Below are 23,110 nucleotides of genomic sequence, written 5' to 3' on the forward strand. Positions count from 1 at the left end.
TACCAGAAGTAGACAAAAGTCAGGAGTTCAAAATTGAAATCATTGTAATGTACCTAAATATACCATAATCTTATATAAAATTTAGTTTTAAAATCACTTTTTTTGACACCAGTCATCATACATCAAACAAGAAATAAAATTATTTCCTGAACAGGTTCAAAAAGATTAACATCTTGACTCTTTAAATGCTTTTACTAAGATTACAAAAAACCTCCAAACTTTAGGATATATTTGTTTATAATAAATACTTTTTTCAGAACGTTAATCTGACTCATTTTTACCATTATGGCTAGATATACACAGCTGAAGTCAGATATTTATGTTCAGTGTATAATAAGGTATATTCTCAAAAATATTTATATTTGTTCAATGCCCAAATAAAGATAGAGATATAGAAATTTCTTTTAATTAGAATCACAGATTTACAACATGGGTGTGTGGTTCATTATTCACTTTGAAGTGAATAAACTGGGCTTCAGCAGCCTGATCGACCCAACGGGGTAGTCTTGTTTTTAGTCAAGGTGACCAACTCTGGGCAGGTGTGAAGGATTCTTCAGCCTGCAAAAATGTGGATCAACTAGAACCAAAATGCTTGTATAAAAAACGCAACAGTGTTTTTGCTCTTTTCGTGGCATTAATAATGGATTTCAATGGGTGAATTTTTTCCCGTCGGAAGGCTAAAGGTTGATCAGGTGACCGGGAGTTTACAGAAACAACTGAAACATTTCTGACAAAGGTTTTTAAGGCATTGATGATACTATTAATAACACAATAAAAAAATTCCCACAAAGCCACTTGAGACAAATATTAAACGCCACTGTACTTCTGTTAGAGAGATTTATGTTTGTAATAATTACTTTGAAGAGTTAAAATGGTGTTTTTCACACATTAAATTTAAAACAATGTATAAAAATTATTTGCTACACAAACACAGCAAGGTTTGATTATGATTGTTTGCAGTTGCTTGATTTTGTTATAAATTTGGTTAGAATTTCATTGGAGATTTCCTTTAGAGTAATCTATAGGAAAGACGGTGCTGCTTTGGTTTTGATAATGCAAGCATAAAAAGTGAAGTTTCAAAAAGCTTATGTTTCTACCTACACTTTTTTAGTCTATACCTTGTGTTTTTGACATTGACAGGAATTCAAAGATTGTGTATTATTATTTATTTTCTGTATTAATGTGCATTTGTGCTGTCTTGTAAATGGAAAGGTTAAAAATGACCAAAATAAACTCCCTACATTGTGAAATATATTGTGAGTATTAAAGGGTTAACTCATACTGTACGAAACTTTACAATCCAATGATGTTACACCAACTTACAGGGTTTCAACAAGCCACTAAATGCAAAGAAACCCCACCTCCGGTGGTCCAGTCTTTTTTTTTAATAAATGTTTGATTATTTTCATTTTATCACCTACATTAAAAACTACTTGGATACCAGAAAACTGAACATTTACAAAGACAGAAATGCTCGACATGGACTTTTCTCTATCTACAGATTTGAACAAAGACCTACATTCAGTCTCTGGTAATTCCCTTTTTAGCGCTGACTGAAGGAACTGAAATCAGTTCAAGTGTTGGCTGGTGTTACACGACAAGCTTCTGTCATAGGCAGCTGAATGATACTCAAACTAATACCATTCACATTCAGAAAATTCTGCTTTTTCTTCCAAATTTGAAGTGTATGTTTCAGGTTCATCATGTAAAAGGCAGATTTTAAATGAATCTAAATGAAAAAAAAAAGTGAAATGTTAAAACTACAATAACGTTCAGAGTGTCGATGAGTCACCTGGTTCTCATGACAGGGACCTTGGCAGTACTCAGTCAGGCTCTCCACCGTCTGGTTGATGAGTCCCACGTTCTTCTCATTGATGTAGAGTCCCAGGAGGCCCAGTCCTCCTGTGGTGCTGCCACAAATACAATCCAAGAACTGAAGAGTCTCACACACCAGATTATAGTTGTTCTTGTTGTTCTGGTTGCGTAAAAAGTTCTAGAGAATAACAAAAAAATCAATAAATAAATCAATAAAACAAAAATTCATTAATTAAGAAATAAATAAATAAATAAAAGTAATAAAGAAATAAATAAAGAAATTGTTTTTTTTTATCAAACCTGTTATTCACTTTCATGATGTTAATATTAAAACATCTGACTTTAAAATAAAATCAGTTCAAAACAGTGAGGCAAGCAATGAGTTTAGTGGTGCTAAAACATGGTTCTTTGGAGTAAGTAGAATATTCTGGTAAGCAACACTTTTATTATTCGAATAAAAAAAAATCTTTATTTTGCTCATTACATGTGCATATAAAACACTTGATTTTGGTTAAAAATAATTAATAAAATAGTAGCTTAATGCTCATTTTGATAGTTGTGGATGAAAGTCACCTCTCAGACGTTAAAAACATCCCCCGTTTTAAGAGTAAACAGAATTCTTGCATAAAGGAAGTGTTCTGTCTGGGCGACAGGAGCTTCATAGCTTCAGAATGAAACCAGAACAAGACATAAAAGATATGGAAACAATTGCACCAGGAAGTTCTGCAGCTGGTGCCTATTTTCAACGTGGTTTCGTTTCTGTATAACTGAGCGTGATAAGTTTAAATTTAAAACTTGTGCCAGAAGTGTTTGCATAACCGTGGCCGATGGTCACAACAACAACGAGCCCACGTTCACAACAGGCTCATCCAACGGCTGACCTGCAGATCCCTGTTGTGGTTCTCACACAGCAGCTGCATGAGTCGTAAAATGGGCTGCATGATGGTAATAATGACGCTCATTTCTTCTTCGTCTTGGCTCTTGTCGGGAGTCGGGACGGGGGCACCGTCGGCGGCAGCTTGGTGCTCTTCGGCTTCGGCCTCACGCCGGTACGTCGTGTAGGCCTTCTTGGTGACGGCGGAGGCCTCGATCAGCTGCTCCTTCACTTCCTCAGTCACCATCGCAACAACTGGCACATCTTTCACTAAACAACGGAAAAAAAGGAGAGTCAATAGATATTTAGAGAGCAATATTTATAAGAGAAATTACTGTAATATTTGTATAAATAGACATTTATAACTAATTTTTTTGAGGGCATGTATATATTAAAGAGCAGGTAAAGACTAGGAATTCAGCTGACTGAGAACTATGTGCAGAAAAGACAACACATTCCTGTTCATTGATATCCCATGTGACTTAAATAGATTACCTTCTTCTTCTTGTTCACCTCGTGTTGTATTGGTGACCCTAAAGCTGCTTTCGCAAAACATTTAAGCCAGACTTAAGCCACCCTCTACAAATCTGGATGTGATTTGTGAATGGCAAGAAGCAGCTTAAAGAGGCACTCAACTTTTGGCCAATTTTTTTGGAACTCATTACCCCACTAACCTTTTTTACGCATTGGCAAGTCTTTGTCTGGTGGCTCTTCATCCTTCTTCTTGTTGCCCAGGTCACTGGTGTTGACTGTCACGGTAGCTTTGATCTCCTGCTGGGCCAGCTTCATGCGCTCATAAAACACCTTGAAGAACTTTTCAGATTTGTTGTCCCCCGTTAAACGATGATAGAATGACCGCTGGAGGAAAAGGAAAAGGAATATTTACGCTATGTAAGATGGACTTGTTTTCTCTCATCTCATTAAACCAAACATGCAGCTCTCAGGTGGATAAACTAGATACTGCATAGCGGTAGCATATATGCCCCCCGCACTTATGCAAAGCACCAATGCACCAGAACTCAGACATCATCAGAATGGACCTGATGGATACCCCTTCATCAGAGCTAAAAAAAAAAATCTGAAGTTTCTATGTTGCATAGTTTTTGAGTTATAAGCCCTTTTGCATGTCCAGACACCACCTATTAAGATGGAGCCCCCTCCTCAAATATTGGGTCTAATGAAAAAAACGTTTGCTGGTGCAATGTAGGTCTGACACATCTACATTCCTGCCAAATTTCACTTTGATCGGTGCAGCCGTTTCCGTGCTACGGTTGACTAAAAATGTTGAAAAAATAAATAAATAAAAACAATTTAATTTGTCAATGAGGTAGTGAGGTGTAAAAACCACGTCTTCTGGTTCTGCAGAACTGCTGCTGCTCAATGAAGAGAGAAACTCTGAAACAGGCTGGTTGAACAGCAAGAATCTTTATTTTGCAGTCCAGGAGATTACAGCCAAAAACGAAATTGTGGCCTTCAAGCCAAATGATTCACCAAGTAAGAAAAATGAAGAACGAAGGCTCAGGGTGGGGGCGTACAGGCTTGTACGCCCCCACCCTGAGCCTTAGTTCAAGGTGGGGGCGTATAAGGCTCTATAGGCTTCATTGTAGTTCAACAGATGTACCATAAATTTTGTCACGGTATACCTTAAGCATTCCTTTTCCTAATATGGTAATATGTGCCGAGCTCTGAAGCTGGAGAACTAAGAGAGGCATAACACATCTGTGCATTCCTGAGAAGAGGCCCCCACTCTTAGACACTACACGTGTAACCGACAGTATACATAACAGCCCTCTTGCGTAAAACGTCGAGGCGGAGTTACGTTTCTGTAGGCGCGTGGGTGAAGAGTATGATAGTAGATTTTGATGATGCACAGTGTAAATGTCAAAAGAAAAGGTTATGTCATATGCAGAATGAGTCCTACAATAGAAATCAACACTTTTATTCAACCAGATTCTCTTTTGTAAAGTAAAAAACCCATTTGGCACAGTTTTGGGTACACTTGGTTGAATTGTGCCGTTTCCGCCTGGCACACTGCTCACTAAAACCATTGCGAAATGAAGATACTTCAACTTATTCAGTCCTACTTTGCTACAGTTTTTCTCAAGATGTAGATGTATAAAATCCAAGTGTATTCCTGGGTTTTCACAAGAGTTTTCATTGTGTTTTACAATGTTGATTTAAAAAAAATTAGGCGAGGCTAAAAAATGACAAATTTTCTTAATTTAATCACAAATAACTCAGGCACAGTAAGAGTTACAATAGTGGTTTCACTTAACAAATTATCTTTAAGATCTTACCTTTACAGAGACACCAAGAGTTAGCATTTAGACCTTATAACTGTGGAGCTATTCAAGATTTATTTTGCTGTGTATTTTCAGGCGGAAATTACATCTAAAAACCCATTAGGGCTTAACAAGCAGAGTCTTTTGCTTCCTTCAAGTCTGCCGCTGCAGGAACTTCTACAGATGCCGTAGAAGTTGTGATTGTTTAGTACAGGAAACAGATGTAAGCTCTATTTCATGGGTTTCTATTTCCTAAGAAGTAAAAATCTTTTCTAAGGTTTGTTCAATGTTTTGTGTCACTTCTTCCTTTGGCTTGAATATAGCAACATGCAGCACTGAGCCTCAGATTAATTTTTACAAATTAGAATCAGAAAAGAGCATTTATGTTTTAATTAGAAATTGGGTTTTCTTTCTTTTTTCCTTATAGAAGCATGTAGTTCCTCAGTCAATAGGAACCTGACTGGGTTGTTATTCTTTCAGGTCAAAGCCAGATATCAAGATGGAGCCGAGCTCTGGGAGGCCAGTTGACTATCAGGTGTGTTTGTTGTGTTGTTTGTGTTTGATTGAACAAAAGCTCATTTGGTGTGATTGTCAAACCTCATTTCTTGTCTTATAAAATCTTTACGTTTTATATGTTTAATTTCTAAAAAGTAAATGTTGACATTTTAAAATCAGGCATTCCCTTTCTAACAGGAATCAGTTCAAGTTTAATTCATGACAATATCTTAAATGTTAACATTTATGTTATGTTCTTCTATTCGTCGATCTTGTTTTGTTTCTGTTTTTGTGTATTTTTATTCAACACGTTTCTATAAAGTTGCTGTGCAATTCTTTAGGTAGTAATCTCTAAGTGAATTAACCTTCTATGAATCAATAAAGTTGCCCGAATCTAAAATATAAAAGGAGATAATAGGTAGGAGCAGAAAATACGGGTTTTAAAAATTGAATTTAAAATGTCGCTGTTCAGATGCTGTCCTGAATGAATAGGATGGTTATTGCTTTCAGTCTGCTTTAATCACTTTAATAACCTTTCTGTTTGCCATCAGATCAGCATCACGGTGATCGAGGCTCGCCAGCTGATAGGTCTGAACATGGACCCCGTGGTGTGTGTGGAAGTGGGAGACGACAAGAAGCACACATCTATGAAAGAGTCCACCAACTGCCCGTACTACAATGAGGTGGGAGAATTTCAACTTTCAACACTCAAACTGCAAACGTGAAACATTTACAATATAATATAAAACATTTCCTGTAAATTTAAACTTTCTTCAACTCACATTAAAGATAACAGTGAGTTTCCGTCATGAGGGATTTGTGGAACTCTTACGTTACTGATCCAAGCAGGCTCGTCTGCGCTGTAATAATCCCGTGATGGGAGAGGATTTCCCTGTAAATTCAGAGTACAATTCGGTGCGGATGAGGAAGGTGTAGAGCTCAGCCTCTTTGTTGAGCCCGGCAGCGAATGAAAGTGACAGTTAGTTTGATATTGATTCCTTCCGTTTGACTGAAAATCCCCCCGCTGGCAGAAACACTGGAGAGCAGAGAGATTAAGGAGAACAGCCCCCCGACACTTCCTGTGCTCACTTTGGGATTTTCTCCTCTTCTCCCTGCAGTACTTTGTCTTTGATTTCCACGTCCCTCCTGATGTCATGTTTGACAAGATTATCAAGATTTCGGTGAGTATTTTAACAAATTGTGCACAGCACAGCATAAATATAATAATATAGTTTATATTAATATTAAAGGGGACTTATCATGCAAAATCCAAATTTTTTGCCAGTAAATGCATTTTGTGGTGCATTTGGAGTATCTAGGATTGCAGAAAAGTTTAATTTAGTGTCTCCCAGTACAGCRTAGATATATTTATATTCTGTTTGGGTCATATGWTTCACCCCGATCAGGTTTTTGTATTTTCTGTGATGTTTTCTGAACTATTACATCACAGAATTTGCGACAGAAATGCTAAATAAGGTCTGGACTTACCAACTACAGTTTGGTGGTCTTCATTCTCCTGTGGCTCAGTAACATGTRACACTGGATGGACAAGTCTTTCCTTGTTGACATCTTTAAATTCATTTATGAAAAACTAAAATAATAATAGCACCGCTGTAGAGTCGTAAACCCTTCTATCAAACTGGAATGAACCGCTCTAGAAGCTGGAAAGGGGCGGGGTTTAAAGCGCCTCGTTTGGATTTAAAGAGACAGCATGAAAACGAGTTGATCTGAGACACGCRTCAGAAAGAGGGGCTTGTAGAGTTACAACAAGGAGGAATTCATTGCAGTTCTACTTCACATAAACCCCAATTGCATGGTTTAAATGGGAAAAAGAGGGATTTCAAACCACGATATGTCTCCTCTAAAGGATAACTTTGTTATGGTGAAAAAAATTGCTGTTCTAAAGAAAAATACAAAAATATATAACATGACATAGATTAAGGCTGAGTGTTTTCATCAGACTCACAAGTTTAGTGTGATTTAAGTCTTAGGTTTCTTTTTTTTATTAGGTTATTCATTCTAAAAACCTGTTACGAAGTGGAACATTAGTTGGAACCTTTAAGATGGATGTGGGGACTGTTTACTCTCAGCCTGGTAAGCTTCTTTAAAGCTGCTTTTATGCCTCTCAAGTTGTTTTAACTAGCGGTGCAACAATACATATATATCTGTATCGAACTGTTCAATACAGTGCTCAATACACACTTTGTATGGAACAATACAGATATTTTGAATTTATTTTATCAGCTTGTCTTCTAAAGATGATCTGTGTTGAAGGATCAGTGGATCTGTGTTCGACTACTCCACCTAGGCTGCAATGTTGAGCGCAGATCCACTGAGAAACTTAACATTTAATTTAAAAACTGTACCTTTGAGGTTAAACAAATGTTCATAATTAATTTCAATAAATTACAAGTTACATTTCTCTTTTTTGCATCGAAAAAGTATCGAACCGTGAGACTAAAGTTTCGAACCAAATCGTGAATTGCACCCTATCTTTTAACCATTCATTAACATGAATCTGCATTTTGCCAATCAAGCATTTTGCATACTTATTCACTGACATTCATCGCAGAACACCAGTTCTACCACAAGTGGGCCATCCTGTCGGATCCAGACGACATCACTGCGGGATGCAAAGGTTACGTTAAGTGTGACATCGCGGTGGTCAGCAAGGGTGACAACATCAAGACCCCACACAAAGCCAATGAAACAGATGAGGATGACATAGAGGGGTAATAAGATTTTACTTATCCTCCTGAACCCAAATATTTGAGTATAAGACAGTATACTTATGGTTTTAATGTTACCACTTTTTGCTCAGAGCAGTACCCAAAAAGTTAGTACTTTACACATTTAATACAAACGTATAAAAATAAAATCTTATATGATGCTGTACAGCACAAAATAGTGCAATGCCAGGACTTTTATTTTGCCCTTTAGGGGGAAATCTGTTTTGTAYTGCACTTTTTAAGCATTTAGGCTGAGAAGCTGTGGCTACTAGAAAAGATTCTGTTTTAAGAATATGTTCTGGTTGTAAAAAACGATGAGCTGCTAATTTTTGCCAAAATTTGTCAAAGAAATTCTTGTTTTTAATATCCAAATGTTATCACCATTATACACCTGAAGAGTTTCCTACAGACTCTTCTTTTGTTACAGTCGGTGCACTTAATAAAACCTGAATCCAGTCAGTAGCTGCGTTTCCATTCACCGTGAAAAAGCGCAAATTAGAATTTCGAAAATAAATTTGCTCAATGGAAACACGTCAATTTTGAAAAGAATTACGTTTTTCAACAAAATGGTTTTGCGCTAGGATGAGGTGGTTTTTCGGCTGTATCAAAATTGATATATTTTGCAAAACTGCAATGGAAACACTTTTTTCGCATCACAGGAGTCACGTGACCAAGAACTGGCTGTTTCAACTGGAGAAAAAGACATGTCGAAGATAACAGGAAGTAAAAGTAGTAGTAAAATCACTGAAGTAGTAAAAGAAAGCAGTAAACTCACCGACTACATTTTCCCAAAAACGCAACATACCACTCCCAAGTATAAGGGTCTCGTCACTCGAAAGCCTCAATAAGACGCCGACGTCGCCTCTGATGATGAGCACTAGTGTCGTGGTAGCAATATGCTATGTGCTTACATCTATTGCCGCCATGTTTGTAATGACTTATCGCGTGAACATTTACAATTACAACAATTTTCATGCGTGACTTTAATAGCATTTCTTACTTAATGGAAACACCGCAGTTGCGAAACTGTGTTTTTAGACATTAACAGAATATCGACAAAGTTTTGCGCACATTTGCAACGGAAACGCAGCTACAGATTGTGTTCATGTATTTGTTTCTTYATGCTCCAGAAATCTGTTGCTCCCAGAAGGCATCCCTGCCGAGAGGCAGTGGGCGAGAATTTATGTAAAAGTTTACCGTGCAGAGGGTCTTCCCAAAATGAACACCAGCATCATGGCAAACGTGAAGAAAGCGTTCAGTGGAGAGAACAGAGACCTGGTGGACCCCTACGTTCAAGTGCAGTTTGCTGGTCAAAAGGTTCTGACATTCCTCTTTTATCTCTTTGCTGTGTTTTTGCTGCTTCCTTTTGCTGTTGTTGATCCACAGAAAATGATTGTCATGAAATGTGCTTTAAATTATATGTGTTCATAAAGAAAAAGTCCATTCAGTTTAGCTTTCTGTAATTTTCTGTTCTCCCTCTGTCTACAGGGAAAGACTTCGGTCCAGAAGAGCAGTTATGAACCAATCTGGAATGAGCAGGTCATCTTCACAGAGCTGTTCCCTCCTCTCTGCAAAAGAATCAAGGTCCAAATACGAGACTCGGATAAGGTCACTGACATCGCCATAGGAACCCACTTCATCGATCTGCGCAAGATATCAAATGATGGCGATAAAGGTACGAGTCAAAACACACAAGGCAGCGCRAAAGCCAAATGTCTCATTTGCAACAATAAACTGTAAAGTTCAATAATCAACTGCTTCAATGGAAAAGTTTTCACTCTTTGATTTATTTTTGTAACTTTTCCAGGCTTCCTGCCCACGCTGGGCCCAGCCTGGGTCAACATGTATGGCTCCACCCGTCAGTACACACTGATGGACGAGCACCAGGACCTGAACGACGGGCTGGGAGAAGGCGTGTCMTTTAGAGCGCGCCTCCTGCTTTCTGTAGCTGTAGAGATCCTGGACACGGCGGCACCCGAAGTCATCAGCTCAACTGAGGTTCAGATGGAGTCCGTCTCCAACATCTCAGAGGTCAGAGGGGGTTGATGCATAGTTTAGAGCAGGGATGTCCACCCTGAACTCATTTTGTGTGGCTCCTGACTTCAGTTCAAGTATTATACTAATTTGTTTACAAATTTGTCCACCCGCACAGGTGTTTGATGTGGATGGAGACATTCTATTTATTATTAGGGCAAATTTATCACAAAGTAAAATCTAACAATAAAAAATATTGGCTACAATACCAATTATTTGTCTTTAAATAACCAGACTCTTAGCTTTTTCCACATCTATCCAGTGACTCCTACTCAAAAGCTGATTTTGCTGCCCTCCAATCTGCTTTAAATTATAGAATAAATTTGTCTGAATACAACAAGCATTTTCAACAAAAGAATGACATAAGTTGTGATGTTATTGATTGGAATTGACTAAATTGAGATATATTTTTCCCCAAATGAAACCTAGAAAATGGCTGAATTTCTTCCAGTAAGGGAATCCTGCAAAAAACTTTTAAAGTCCTGGATTTAGATTAATTTTATTATCCATTTCCAGCAATAAATCTGACCACTCCATCCCAAGATGTATTGTGGACCATCAGGGGGATTTTTTTCTCTGTGTAATGGCAGAGTTTAAAATACAAAATTTGCAGTACAAAACCTGAAAGTAAGCAGTTGTGTTATTAAGATTTTGTAGCCTGTTTTTAATATTATTCTTGTCAAAAATCATTGTAAGACTTGACTAGAATTCGTTCAACAGTGGCAATAATTGAGCCACTGTGTTGTCCARTCACACATTTTAAAGTACAATTTGTATGTTTTGGTGTTTTTTGACACTCTTTAAAAATTAATGCTAATAAGTTGGTTCCTACTACAAGTTTCTGAGATTTTGGTGAAAGTTTGTACATTTACACACTGAAAGTAAAAAACCCAAAGTAGCTCAGCAGTGCATAAAAAATAATTAGGTGGATTTATGCGGCCAATTATTTATAATAATACTTCTCCAGAACTGTGAAATAAAATGGCTCATTTTTTCTTGTTTTTCCTGTTAGAGTGCCACAGGGAAAATGGAAGAGTTCTTCCTGTTTGGGTCTTTCCTGGAGGCCACCATGATTGACAGGAAGATCGGTGACAAACCAATCWGTTTTGAAATTACAATAGGTAATAAAATGTGTTCCACCCTTATTATTTTAGATTTACACAACAGTGCAACGTGACCGTAAACGGACACCAATAGCTACAGTAATTCTTGAAACTGCTTATGCAATAGGTAATTATGGCAACCAGATAGATGGCGTGAGCAAATCATCCACGGCAAAGAAGAAAAAGAAAGACGGGGAGAACGAAGAGGAGGAGAACGAGCTGATCCAGAACTCCAGTGAGGATGAGGCGGACGARGCCGGCAACCTGGCCTCGGTCTCATCAACTCCTCCATTAAAGCCCTTCATCACTGACAGGTCAGAGGTCACTGAGCCATGCAGGAAACTGATAAACTCATTACCCGTCTTTTCTCAGTATCATGGCCGGCCCTGGACTATTTGATGCCCTGGGCAACATGTTAGGTGGCGCCCCCTGTGCAGTTTTTTAATCGTCACTGCTAATTTACACACTAGCATAAAACAGYTTGTCTTTGTCATTTTCTRTCTTTAGAAACCAGTTTGCCAGTTAAAATAGAGGAATATCAGCAATGRCAGCATCCTTGAYAACAAWGAGRAACACCYGTTCATGTTAATGAGCAGCTGTGTAGTGAAGCAGTTCTATGGGGGWCTGGGATTATACTCCCCTGGAAAATGTTGTGAATGATCYACTCAAAACTATGCATCTATTTTACTAAATTCTTGGGATTAATAAAACAACAAMTAATAATTCATGAAGGTAGAACACTGAAAACCAGAATTTAACCTGAACTTTAACTGAAATTTCCATTATTCTTGTTTTGTTTTGTGGTTATACCATAATACTTTTATCACGAAACATCCTCTGCACCATATAACCTCATRTAGTAACAAAGCAGCTGAGAAAACCACAGAACAAGTTTCCCTCATAAACTTGAGTAACTTGTTTKTGGCGCCCCCTAGATGGACGGCACCCTTAGCATTTGCCTTTACAGCCTGTGCCGCGGGCYGGCCCTGCTTAATATTGTGAGAAATTAGGCTTCTTCAACTGCATTATAAGTAGGTAAGCTGCAAGTTTTTCAACTTTGATTTCACTTGTATTTTCCAGAAACTACTTCCACCTGCCCTACTTTGAAAAGAAGCCGTGTGTCTACATTAAGAGCTGGTGGCAGGACCAGAGACGACGACTTTATAACTCAAACATGATGGATAAGATTGCAGACAAGCTGGTCAGTAACTCAAACTCACTCCCAYGTTATAATAGTAACCTGCACACAACGACTCTCTAAACAAGCAGGTTTGTTTACAGTGTCGATAACTTCAGTTTATCTTGGTACTTTATTACATAACAATGTTGTGAATTAATTACATGTTGCCGATAACGTTGTGTGTTTTACGCTCCGTTTCATTGTGCGCCCCGCCAGGAAGAGGGACTGAATGATGTTCAAGAGATTATTAAGACGGAGAAGGCCTTTCCAGAGCGCAGACTCAGGGGAGTGCTGGAGGAGCTGAGTGTCGGCTGCAGGTAATCAGCCCAATAATAAGATGTATCATGAACTAGAACGGGCGTTTTGACTGGTAGCCTATGAGAGCCGAGAGTTTCCCTCAGTGGTAATAGAAGGAAAAGCTGCTGCAGATCTCAGCAGTTTGGTGCCTTGTTTGTTTTGAATTGTGTCAATAAAAATAACTTTTCATAATTAAGGCAGTCAGCTTCCTCTGAGACATATTCATCCTGCAGTACTTTGCAAGCAAACATTCATTAAGTGTGCCATGGGGAAAGCAGGCGGTCCTTCAGTTTTTATTTTTTATTTACCTTAGTAATCTCTTTTGTGACTCTGTTAGAGTAGCGCACTACTCGTRTGTATAATCACCACCTATAAGATCAAAGCAGGTGGATATATGTCATGCAGACTTTATCAATATATTTACTTTCACTGTTTTTTGTTTTTTTTRCAGTCGGTTTGTGACGCTCGCAAACAAAGATGTGAACCAAGCAGGCAGAACCAAACTCGATCGAGAACGACTCAAATCCTGCATGAGAGAGATGGTACAGTTTATTCCTCTTAGACGCAATTAGGCTTCTAATCTCACTGCTGTAATTAAATAGGCTTAAAGCTGGTATGAAAGCCAAACAAAACTAGACATGGGTTTTTATGATGTAAAAACAAGTGTGCATTGCCACRTAGCATGGCTTTGCCTGCAGCATTGGACTTGCAGAATGAACTTTGACCAAGTTCAAATGTGTTTTCTATACCAGCTTGTGCCTGTCAAGTCAGCAGGTGTTTAGAATTAAGGTAATTGTGTGACAATATGAAGTTTGAAGAGATTTTTTCTTAAAGTTGCATTAGCTGGGTTTTGAACCCTGATCTCCCACATGAAAGTTCATGACATAGTCCATTATACCAATGGAGTTGTGGCAGAAGGTGGTGGCAGGGGTTGGTTTGTATGTGTGCAGAAAGAGGCYACATTGCCAATACAATTATTGACACTAAACTGCATAATATTACAACAATAGAGCAGTATTAAGACAATATTATAGTAAAACATCAAAATACAATCATATTAGTATTGTAAACACTGAACTATTGAGATTAAATATTAAAAACTATGGTGCAGTACCAAGTTGAGTACAGCTGGGGGCAGTATTGAACCATTTCAAGGCCCCATTGACTCCTATTATATGAATTTGGAATAAAGTTTAAACATTAATATTTAAAAAACTACAAGTTGTACAGGCACCAGAAGACATAGCAATCATTTGGCACAGGACCTTTACAGATAGAAATTACAATGGCAACTATAGGACAAAGTATGCAGGAGGAGTAGCGTGGCGATGTGGAAGAAGACGGAATAAGTTGAATAATGAGAAACAGGAAAACAGTAGAAAATACATTTGACATTTTTTTAATTCACATTTTAATTAGTAGCTATTCACATACAAATGTTTTCATTGTAGAAGGAATTATGGTTGCTACTATCATGCTGTTGAGCATTATTATCACTTTCCCGCTCCTGCAGGACAGCATGGGACAACAGGCCAGGCAGATCCGCACGCAGGTAAAGAAGAACACAGTCAGAGACAAACTCAAGCTGGCGCAGCACTTCCTGCAGAGACTTCGTTTCCTCRCTGATGAGGTAGATATCCTCCACATTTTTACATTTTTAAAAGTAAAAATCACATAATTCTAAGTGGGAAAGGACTAAAGACCACTATGTATAAAATGCACTCAGAAAATGTTTTGTTGAGTTTACTTAACCAAGTTATGTGACGTGGTTCCACTCAGTCAAGATGTGTAAATGTAAAGAGATTTACTTGTGTTACTTTACTCTTCTTAGTTTGGTGAAACCACTTCACATAACTTGGTTAAGTCAACCAATCATTTTTCTTTTTGAGTGGAAGTAAAAGTAACAGAAAATGACTGTAAAAAATTAGTTTCAATGATAAGAAAAGTACTTAAGTAAAAGTCGTAAAACTGCTCACAGTAATCGGTAAATTAAAAGTACACACACTAAAAAATGAAGTGTTGACTTTATTTAGCCGGTTCCACTAAACCGAGTTGACACATTGTCTTTTCAAGAAAAACTTTAAATTTCTTTACATTTACTCAACTCGGTTAAGGCCCGGTCACACCAGACAACTTTTGTCAACATATGAAACATTTTTCATGTCTAAATTGCTAATAAAGGTTATATATTTGATCAGTTTGTAGCTCCATGCTGAAAAGAAGCATCCTGTTGATTTTTTTCAATTCCATCTTCAACGTGGATGTCTTTAAAATGTTCATAAGTTGGCATAAATTGTCTAGTGTGACAGGGCCTTTAGTGGAACATAACTTGGATAAAAATATTCAACACTTAAATTTTTAAAGTGCAGAAAACAATTCCTTTCATGATGAGTTCTGGTCATAGTTAARCTTGTAGCATGTAATGAGGTGTTAAATTTTTAAGTAAAAAAGTAAAAGTTAAGTATAAAAAATAAATTTGGTAAAATTACAAATCCTTAAAAAAATACTAAAGTACTGTTACAGAGTAAATGTACATGTACATGTTACTATACACCGCTGCTAAAGAAAATATTAGTAACTTATTTTTGGTTTGTATTTTGCCAGCCTCAGCACAGCATCCCAGATGTTTTCATCTGGATGATGAGCAACCATAAGCGCATCGCCTACGCCCGGATTCCTTCCAAAGATATCCTGTTTTCTATAGTGGATGAAGAAATGGGCAAAGACTGTGGAAAAGTCAAAGCTGTCTTTCTCAAGGTGTCATCTCAGCTCCATGTTTGCACTTTTCTTTCATATCCTTTATTAACTTATTGCGTTGGTTGGGTTTGTTTCAAAGATCTGTTTGTGAATGTTCAGCCTGTTATTGTTGTAACCTGTGTCCACAGTTGCCTGGTAAAAAGGGCTTTGGTCCTGCAGGCTGGACGGTTCAGGCTAAACTGGAGTTATATCTGTGGCTGGGCCTCAACAAGCAACGGAAGGATTTCCTCAGCGGTCTCCCRAATGGTTTTGAGGAGATTACAGCAGCTAAAACTGGCCCCGGTCTTCACTCTGTGCCTCCAGTCAGCCTCGTCTACAACAGTAAGCACTGTGCAGGTTTATATCTAATGACAAACGTGATTATTTACTGATAACATTGTTTTCTTTTTCACCATTAAGTTTTGTTTCAGTTTTTCTTTTTATTTACATTTCAGTTTTAAGTGTAAAATCAATAAAACACAACCAAACCCACTCAGAAAGTTAAATGAGACTTATTGATCTCTCTGTGTGAAGTAGTTTATCTGTCTGTGTGTGTGTGTGTGTGTGTGTGTGCGTGCGCGCGCGTGTGTGCGTGTGTATCAGTGAAGCAGGTGTTTCAGCTGAGAGCTCACATGTACCAGGCCCGCAGTCTGTTTGCTGCCGACAGCAGCGGTCTCTCAGACCCCTTCGCTCGGGTCTTCTTTTCCACACACAGCCAGCTTACTGAGGTAACAGTACTTCCATTTGTGTATATATATATATACAGTATACATATACACCTCTCCGTGTTCATGTGCTTTTATTGATTCTGTGCAAACTGCATGGTTGTGTGTTTACAGGTTCTGAGTGAGACTCTTTGCCCCACATGGGACCAGCTGCTGGTGTTTGATGATGTGGAGCTGTTCGGAGAAGCCAGTGAGCTGAGAGACGACCCTCCAATCATCGTGGTCGAAATCTATGACCAAGACACTGTGGTAGGATTCTGCACGTAGAAAATAGATGTGGTGCTGTTTAAAATAGAAATGAGATTTTTAAACTAAACATGATTTATTTTTCCATCCCTGATGTCTGTCCACCCTCATCTTCACAACCTTCTTTTTTTCTCCCCTCGTCTTGGCATGATAGAGTATTATGCTTTGGTTTTTAAAAGAAATTTGTGGCTGATTTTTTTTTTCCAAGAGTGCTGCAAGGGGTCGAAACATTTTTGCAGCACTTCCACAAGGAACAAAGTTAGATGTTTTATTTTCAAACTAGCTCTTTGTACCTTTTAATTATCAATGAGATGATTCAGTTTTCAAGTTTTTTTTTCTTTAATTGCATCAACGACTTTGGCCAATACTGACACCAAGTGGCTGTTTTGATAACTGCACCTCCCCACCTGTGTCTAACCCCTTCCCTTTCTCCCCCATCACCGTCTTGGCTTGCTGCTTGTCACACAACGTGGTGCACAGGGTAAGGCAGAGTACATAGGTCGGACGTTTGCAAAGCCCACCATCAAGATGTGCGATGAGCATTACGGGCCTCCCAGGTTCCCCCCGCAGCTGGAGTACTACCAGATCTACCGAGGGAACTGCACCGCTGGTGAGCTGCTGGCTGCCTTTGAGCTTCTGCAGGTACAAGATGCAACACAACATGTAGTTCTGCTGCTTTAAGGTGCTACTTGTAGTTGAAATGCTACAGTGGCTTTTTTGAGTTTTGGGTTGCATGAACAGTTTTTACTCGTGTGTTACTCTTTGTAGTTTCATGAACTGAGCTCTGTGGTTATCCTCTATTCCCTTTTATGCTTCCTCTTGCATTCACCTTTCTGTTTCTCCTGTTTTTTTTCTGCTTCTTCTGCTGCTTACAGAAACCATTCAATGCAGAGGAGATCAGGCGAGCTCTAATCGCCGTCCATAACTTTGCTATTCCTCAAATAAAGGTTCTTTCATAGATCTTTCCATTTATTATTCAACTTATTTGTCTTACTGTTTGTGCTGTTTTTAACTTTTGCACTACCGCCGACAACTGTTCGACCTCTAATCACTTCTTGCAGTCAGTTGTTGCACCGAGAAAAACAAAAGCAAACTAGAGAAATTGCATTTCCAGCAAAAATGCTGGTGTGAATGCTTCATGCTAAAAACTTAAGCTGAAAGCTGCTGAAATTGAGCTGAAAATATGTAATAAGAAACGTGAGCTCATTTTGAAAAGCTGAAAGAAGCAAACAAGCCTAATTTTGCAGAAAAACAGTAAAAAGGAGCTAGTTGAAACCTGAAAACAGCTAAAAGCTAAGAGCTAAAATAGCTGAAAATAGCTGAAAACATCTGTAAGAAGCATAAATAGCACTAGGTAGCAGAAAAAGTAGAAAAAGGCACAAGAACAGCAGAAATAAGTAGATCTATAGCTAAAGTAGCATAAAATAGCTAAAATTAGCATAATATAAGCTGAAGGTAGCAGCCACAATTTGAAATTAGCACCCAGTTGAAATACTTGTAATTGAAAAWTAGCTAAAAATTCCTAAAATTACATAAAAGTGATAACTAAAACAGCTGAAATTTTCAGTAAAATAGCTAAAACATAGCTGCAGATGTTTTAATTAGCATAAGGAAGCATAAGCACAAGTTTGCTGAACTCAGTCGAAAAAAGTTTGTAAYAGCTACAAAAAACGTTAGCTAATAGCAGATAAACATTAGCCAAAATTTCAGCAAATAGCTAAATATAGCAGAAAGCATCTGTAAGAAGCATAAATAGCACAAAGTTGCGGAAAAATGCACAAAAAAGTAAAAAAAAAAAGCTGAATATAAGTTGAAACAAAAAAAGCTATAATTAGTAAAAAAATAAAATAAAATTAGCTACAATTAGCACAAGAAAGTGAAAAAGAGCATAACCAGAAAAAACTGTGTAAGGTTTTGTAAAGATTTAGAAACATTTTAAAAGAGTTTAAGGACGTTGAAAACAGCTCCATTTTCCATTTTCAATGGCAAAAAAGTGGCTAAAAAAAGTGAAATAGCTAAAAAAAAGTATATATAGCTGAAATACCAAAAGTCGTAGCACCCCTCACATGAATGAGCTGAATGTTTTGATAAATGAATTGTTGAAATAGCACAAAACCTGTGGAATGAGTTAGATGCCGAAAAACATAAGGAAGAAAAAAATGATCTCATTAGTGTGAATGTGATGAAGCGTTCACACAATAAACCTGATCTGGTTCTTCCAGATGTGTCATGAGCTGTTTTACACTTTCATTAGGTTGGTCAGGGAGGCCGAGCYGACCTTCCGCCCCTCGAAGGACCAACAGACTCCGAGCGTGGACCCATCCTCCCTGTGCCGCTGGGTATACGGCCTGTTCTGAGTCGCTACCGCATTGAGGTGAGTTTTATTTGCAGGACTGGATGTTTGGGGCTGTAAATAACCACTTCGCTTACAGCCATTTCTGTTCTCAGGTTTTATTCTGGGGATTAAGGGACCTCAAGAGGATAAACCTAGCTCAAGTTGATCGACCCAGAGTGGACATTGAGTGTGCGGGTCGAGGAGTTCAGTCTGCTCTCATTCAAAACTACAAGAAGAATCCCAATTTTAGCACTCTGGTCAAATGGTTTGAAGTGGTGAGTTTACGTGTTGTTGTTGTGTTTAAACCCTACAAAATTGAGTTTAAGGTCGTGTTCACACCTGGTGAAATGGACCAGAGTTCATTTCCAGCGTTGGTCCGGACTTTTTGTGCAGGTGTGWATACACTCATGTGAACTCTGGTGCGGATCAAACAACCGGACCGAGACCTGCTTTTTGAGTTGGTCTCGATCCACTTCCAAACAAACTCTGGTGCAGTTCGCTTCAGTTCACTTCTGGTGTGAATACAGACCGGCTTCGAACCGAACCAACTGCATAAAACATGCACCTATTTGGACTTCACAGGCCACCATCGCTGAGCTAAATAAACTGAAATCATATTCATCGTCTCCAGCATGTAGTGGGTCAGAACACGCAGCACACCTCGTCTCCTTTGGGTTGCGGGACACATTTACTGACGTCGCTCCAAAATTAGAATATCATCGTGAAACCACCATTAAATTAGCAGCTTTTGATATTTTAAATGGTATTGCAGTTGTACTAACAGCATAAATGTGCGCATCAGAACTGCAGCACGCAGAACTTCTGTGTTTTTTTCTGGGTCTGTGCTCTCAGTCCCGCCCCCCGTCTAGGGCTGCCACAAACAATTATTTTTATAGTCGAATAATCACCAGTTATTTTGTTTGATTAGTCGACTTATCGGATCATACATTAATTGAATATAAAACATAGAGCTCATCACGCCAGAATGCAGCTGCTATTGTATAACCATCGTTGGATTTGAGCTATATGCTAACTAAAAATAATTGCTGTGGAAGGTAAGTTCTGCTCTGCAGATATTACACAGGTTTCTCTTTCATTTTCTTAAAATGATCCCACACTTTGAGCTCTGTTTTCCGGGTAGCCATGATACCAGAGCCTGTCTGTATAATGTCTTGGGACATCCACGGCCTACCCCAGTTACCACTACTGTGTATGTGTGTCAAGGACAGAAAGGTAGATGTGGCAGTGGAAGGTGTCAAAGCAGTTTGGAGAGAAAAACAAAGTAAAGAACAAAAAAAATTACTAATCGATTATTAAATTAGTCATTGACTATTTTAATAATTGATTAGTCATCGACTAATCGACTAATCTTGGCAGCCCTACCCCCGTCATTTCTGTCTAATGGGACAAATGGTCGTCACCCTTGTGGCTTTGTTTACAAGTTATAGTTTGTTTGCAAAAAAGCACAATGTGAATGCAAATCACACCAAACGAATAAAAAAAGTCCACTTTTGGTCTGAACCAAACAAGCGGACCAAAGAACTTTCCTGGTGTGAATACACCCTAACACACGTTGAAATTTAGGGTGTATTCACACACGCCCTGTTTAGTCCGCTTTAATCAAACTCTAGTTCGTTTGCCTAGAAAGTATGGTTTGTTTGGGAAGGTTTTAATGCAAAATTGAGCTCTGATGCGGACCAAAAAGGCAAATTCTGGTCCGCCTGAAAACCTAGGTACTGGTTCGGTTGAAGTGACCTGTGCATGAATGCATGTAAACACCAAGCGGACCAGAGACTGCTCCAAAATCAGGAAGCGAACTACAACATTCGAAGTAAGGTTTTTGTATCATTTCCTTTGGTGGTTCTTGATGCAGTGCCACCTCAAAAGGTTGTGTTTGTTTGACACAGCGCAGTATGAAAATGTAAACCAATGTGGCAAATTTGGTCCCCAAATGAACCGAGTCTCGCCGACTATCAGGTGTGAAAACACCCTTAGTTTCTGTTTTCCCTAATGTTTACCACAGGACCTTCCAGAAAACGAGCTTCTTCACCCTCCCCTGAACATCCGGGTGGTGGACTGTAGAGCGTTTGGCCGCTACATCCTGGTGGGATCCCATGCAGTGACCAGCCTGAGGCGTTTCATCTACAGTCCTCCAGACAAGTCGAACAACAACTGGGCCAACGCAGGTGCTTAGTTTACATTCTGATGTGCCATTGTCATCCATTAGTACATTATTGTACAGTATATGTGTGATGCAGTAGAACAGTGTTGTATAAGGTACCACAAAGTGATACTTGAGTAAAAGTACAAGTATCTTACCAAAAAATTACTTTGGTAAAAGTTAAAGCCTCCTTTAGGAATATTACTTGAGTAAAAGTATCTGAAATTTTTGTACTTAAGTATTAAAAGTAAAAGTATTGATTTAAAATGAGCTGTTAGATTTTCTGTAATGACATTTATTAGGAGGTGACCTCCCCAAAAAATGCAGAAATGACTATATCGTATTAAAATAATTATTTTATGTTAAATTTAGGATGCACTAGTCCCGTTGTTTCTGTTTATATACATATATCAAAGCTGCACAAAGCTTTTCCCCAAAATGAAAGTCTATCTGAGGGCTGCGGCCAAATGTAATAATATAATTCATGAAATACAAATACTTCTTAAGTACAGTCCTTTTATTTTAATGATTATGTCCTGCTGCAGTGTGACGTGATTTGTTTGTGTACAAACTAATACAGTATCAGAGTTTTATATATTTATACTTCTCATTCAACCATAATTAAATTCACTCTATCTAGGAGGCACAGTTTATATGGATAATATTTATTTTTTACAATAACAAGCTGGAATGAAAACAAGCAAAAATGAAATAAAAGTAACGACTTTTTACTTCTTGCCTTTTTTAAAAATGTAAGGAGTAGAAAGTACAGATAACTGTGTGAAAATGTAAGAAGTAGAAGTAAAAAAGTAGATAAATAATTACTCAAAGTACAGATACACAAAAATTCTACTTAAGTACAACAACAAAGTATTTGTACTTRGTTACTTTACAACTCTGAGTAWAGAAGTGTTTTATTTGTTGTTGTGTGTTCGATGTAGTAACTATTGTAGCATTTAAAAGACATTCTTCATCAACTCAACTCTCGAGTTCCCAAAAAATATATTCTTCTTTTTATTAACTTTGCTGATTTCTCTGCTTACTCTTTCTCTGACCAAACTTTCCTGACTGAACCTTACCTCTGTTTTCCATCTTGTTCCTCTCTTCCTTGGCCTGCATCCCACTGCCTTTCCTGCTGCTGTCTTTAACCGTCGGCTTCCCTCCAGCTAAGTTAATGAACGGCTACATGGTTCTAACTAACGGCGGCTCCCTTCCTCGCWCCTTACCCAGCCTTTCTTCCCGCACCTTCTCTCGCCCCGCAGGTGACGTAATCGTCAGCTTGGAAGAAGAGGCCCCGATGCGTAAGATGGACACGGTCGTCAAGTTAGACGCTGTGAGATTTTCTATTCTCTTGACTYCAATCTGCTAATTTTTCAGTTTATATTTATATCTCTGTGTAGCATCCTCCCATTCCTTTGACCTGAATATGTTACTCATACCTGCATCATCCCTCATGTGTAATAATCCTTGTGATGTTCCATGTAACGCCCTCTGTCGTAGATGTCTGATGCTGTTGTAAAAGTTGACATGGTGAGTATCTTCCAGTAGATTTTTAGCAGTTCATGTGCACTGYGGTTGACTTGTGCTTAACAGCAAATACGAACTAGCATCGGTTTTGTCTGCGTTGTTCTCGTCAGATTGAAGAAGAGAGCGACAAAGAGAAAAAGAAGAAGAAAAAGAAGAAGAAGGGAGGAGCGGAGGAAGAGGAGGAGTTGGACGAGAGAGTGCTGGATTGGTGGTCCAAATATTTCGCCTCAATTGAGACGCTGAAGGAGGTTTTAAATTCTGTTCTAGTCTGATTGATTTACTCATTTGGTGTCTGTGTGAGTGTGTGGTTTTAAAATAAATGGTTTCACTCTTTAAAATGTTCTTGTTCTGTCAGACCCTCAGAGCTCAGGAGGCAGCTCAGGCAGAAGCAGAGGAAAGAGAGGACTTTGAGATTGCAGCTGAAGCAGCTGGTAGGTTTTTTTTTTTTTACTGTTATAAAGTTTTATCAGGTGGTGGATATTATTTTTACACACTTAAAGGGGAGGTATTAAATATTTTCCAGGCACATACCGTATTTATTCATTTATAATACGATCTCATGTATAATACT

The 23,110-nt window shown here is 38.4% G+C and overlaps 2 protein-coding genes across 7 annotated transcripts in view; one reads left to right on the forward strand and one right to left on the reverse strand.

Moving 5' to 3' along the window:
* The window catches only part of otofa (otoferlin a), a gene marked incomplete in the record, with an annotated part of 101,651 nt that overhangs the window by 60,639 nt on the left and 17,902 nt on the right, over positions 1–23,110 (forward strand). For 5 of the 6 annotated variants that reach the window (XM_014009998.1, XM_014010002.1, XM_014010000.1 and 2 more), the window contains 27 exon segments: positions 5,452–5,506; positions 6,018–6,149; positions 6,585–6,647; positions 7,476–7,560; positions 8,039–8,198; positions 9,326–9,512; positions 9,684–9,870; positions 10,003–10,226; positions 11,242–11,350; positions 11,460–11,646; positions 12,413–12,533; positions 12,729–12,829; positions 13,261–13,351; positions 14,323–14,439; positions 15,414–15,566; positions 15,695–15,887; positions 16,149–16,273; positions 16,385–16,519; positions 16,997–17,158; positions 17,392–17,463; positions 18,771–18,890; positions 18,965–19,126; positions 20,875–21,037; positions 22,179–22,345; positions 22,513–22,542; positions 22,650–22,787; positions 22,895–22,970. In XM_014009998.1, the coding sequence (XP_013865452.1) occupies positions 5,452–5,506; positions 6,018–6,149; positions 6,585–6,647; positions 7,476–7,560; positions 8,039–8,198; positions 9,326–9,512; positions 9,684–9,870; positions 10,003–10,226; positions 11,242–11,350; positions 11,460–11,646; positions 12,413–12,533; positions 12,729–12,829; positions 13,261–13,351; positions 14,323–14,439; positions 15,414–15,566; positions 15,695–15,887; positions 16,149–16,273; positions 16,385–16,519; positions 16,997–17,158; positions 17,392–17,463; positions 18,771–18,890; positions 18,965–19,126; positions 20,875–21,037; positions 22,179–22,345; positions 22,513–22,542; positions 22,650–22,787; positions 22,895–22,970 (3,515 nt within the window). 6 annotated transcript variants of the gene reach the window in all.
* Positions 2,273–3,665, reverse strand: LOC106518640 (inositol 1,4,5-trisphosphate receptor type 1). The gene is made up of 2 exons (XM_014010007.1): positions 3,364–3,665; positions 2,273–2,959 (listed from the first exon to the last, which is right to left on the reverse strand). Exons 1-2 carry the CDS (start codon positions 3,476–3,478, stop codon positions 2,670–2,672), a joined length of 405 nt encoding a protein of 134 aa, XP_013865461.1. The 5' UTR covers positions 3,479–3,665; the 3' UTR covers positions 2,273–2,669.

Source organism: Austrofundulus limnaeus, unplaced genomic scaffold (genome assembly GCF_001266775.1).
Source record: "Austrofundulus limnaeus strain Quisiro unplaced genomic scaffold, Austrofundulus_limnaeus-1.0 Scaffold64, whole genome shotgun sequence".
Taxonomy (NCBI): domain Eukaryota; kingdom Metazoa; phylum Chordata; class Actinopteri; order Cyprinodontiformes; family Rivulidae; genus Austrofundulus; species Austrofundulus limnaeus.

Coding starts and splice junctions, on each gene's coding strand:
- LOC106518640 (XM_014010007.1), bottom strand. CDS start 3,478: ATGAAGCTGGCCCAGCAGGAGATCAAAGCTACCGTGACAGTCAACACC. Junction 2,960..3,363: donor CTTGCCAATGCGTAAAAAAG/GTTAGTGGGGTA, acceptor TCCGTTGTTTAG/TGAAAGATGTGCCAGTTGTT.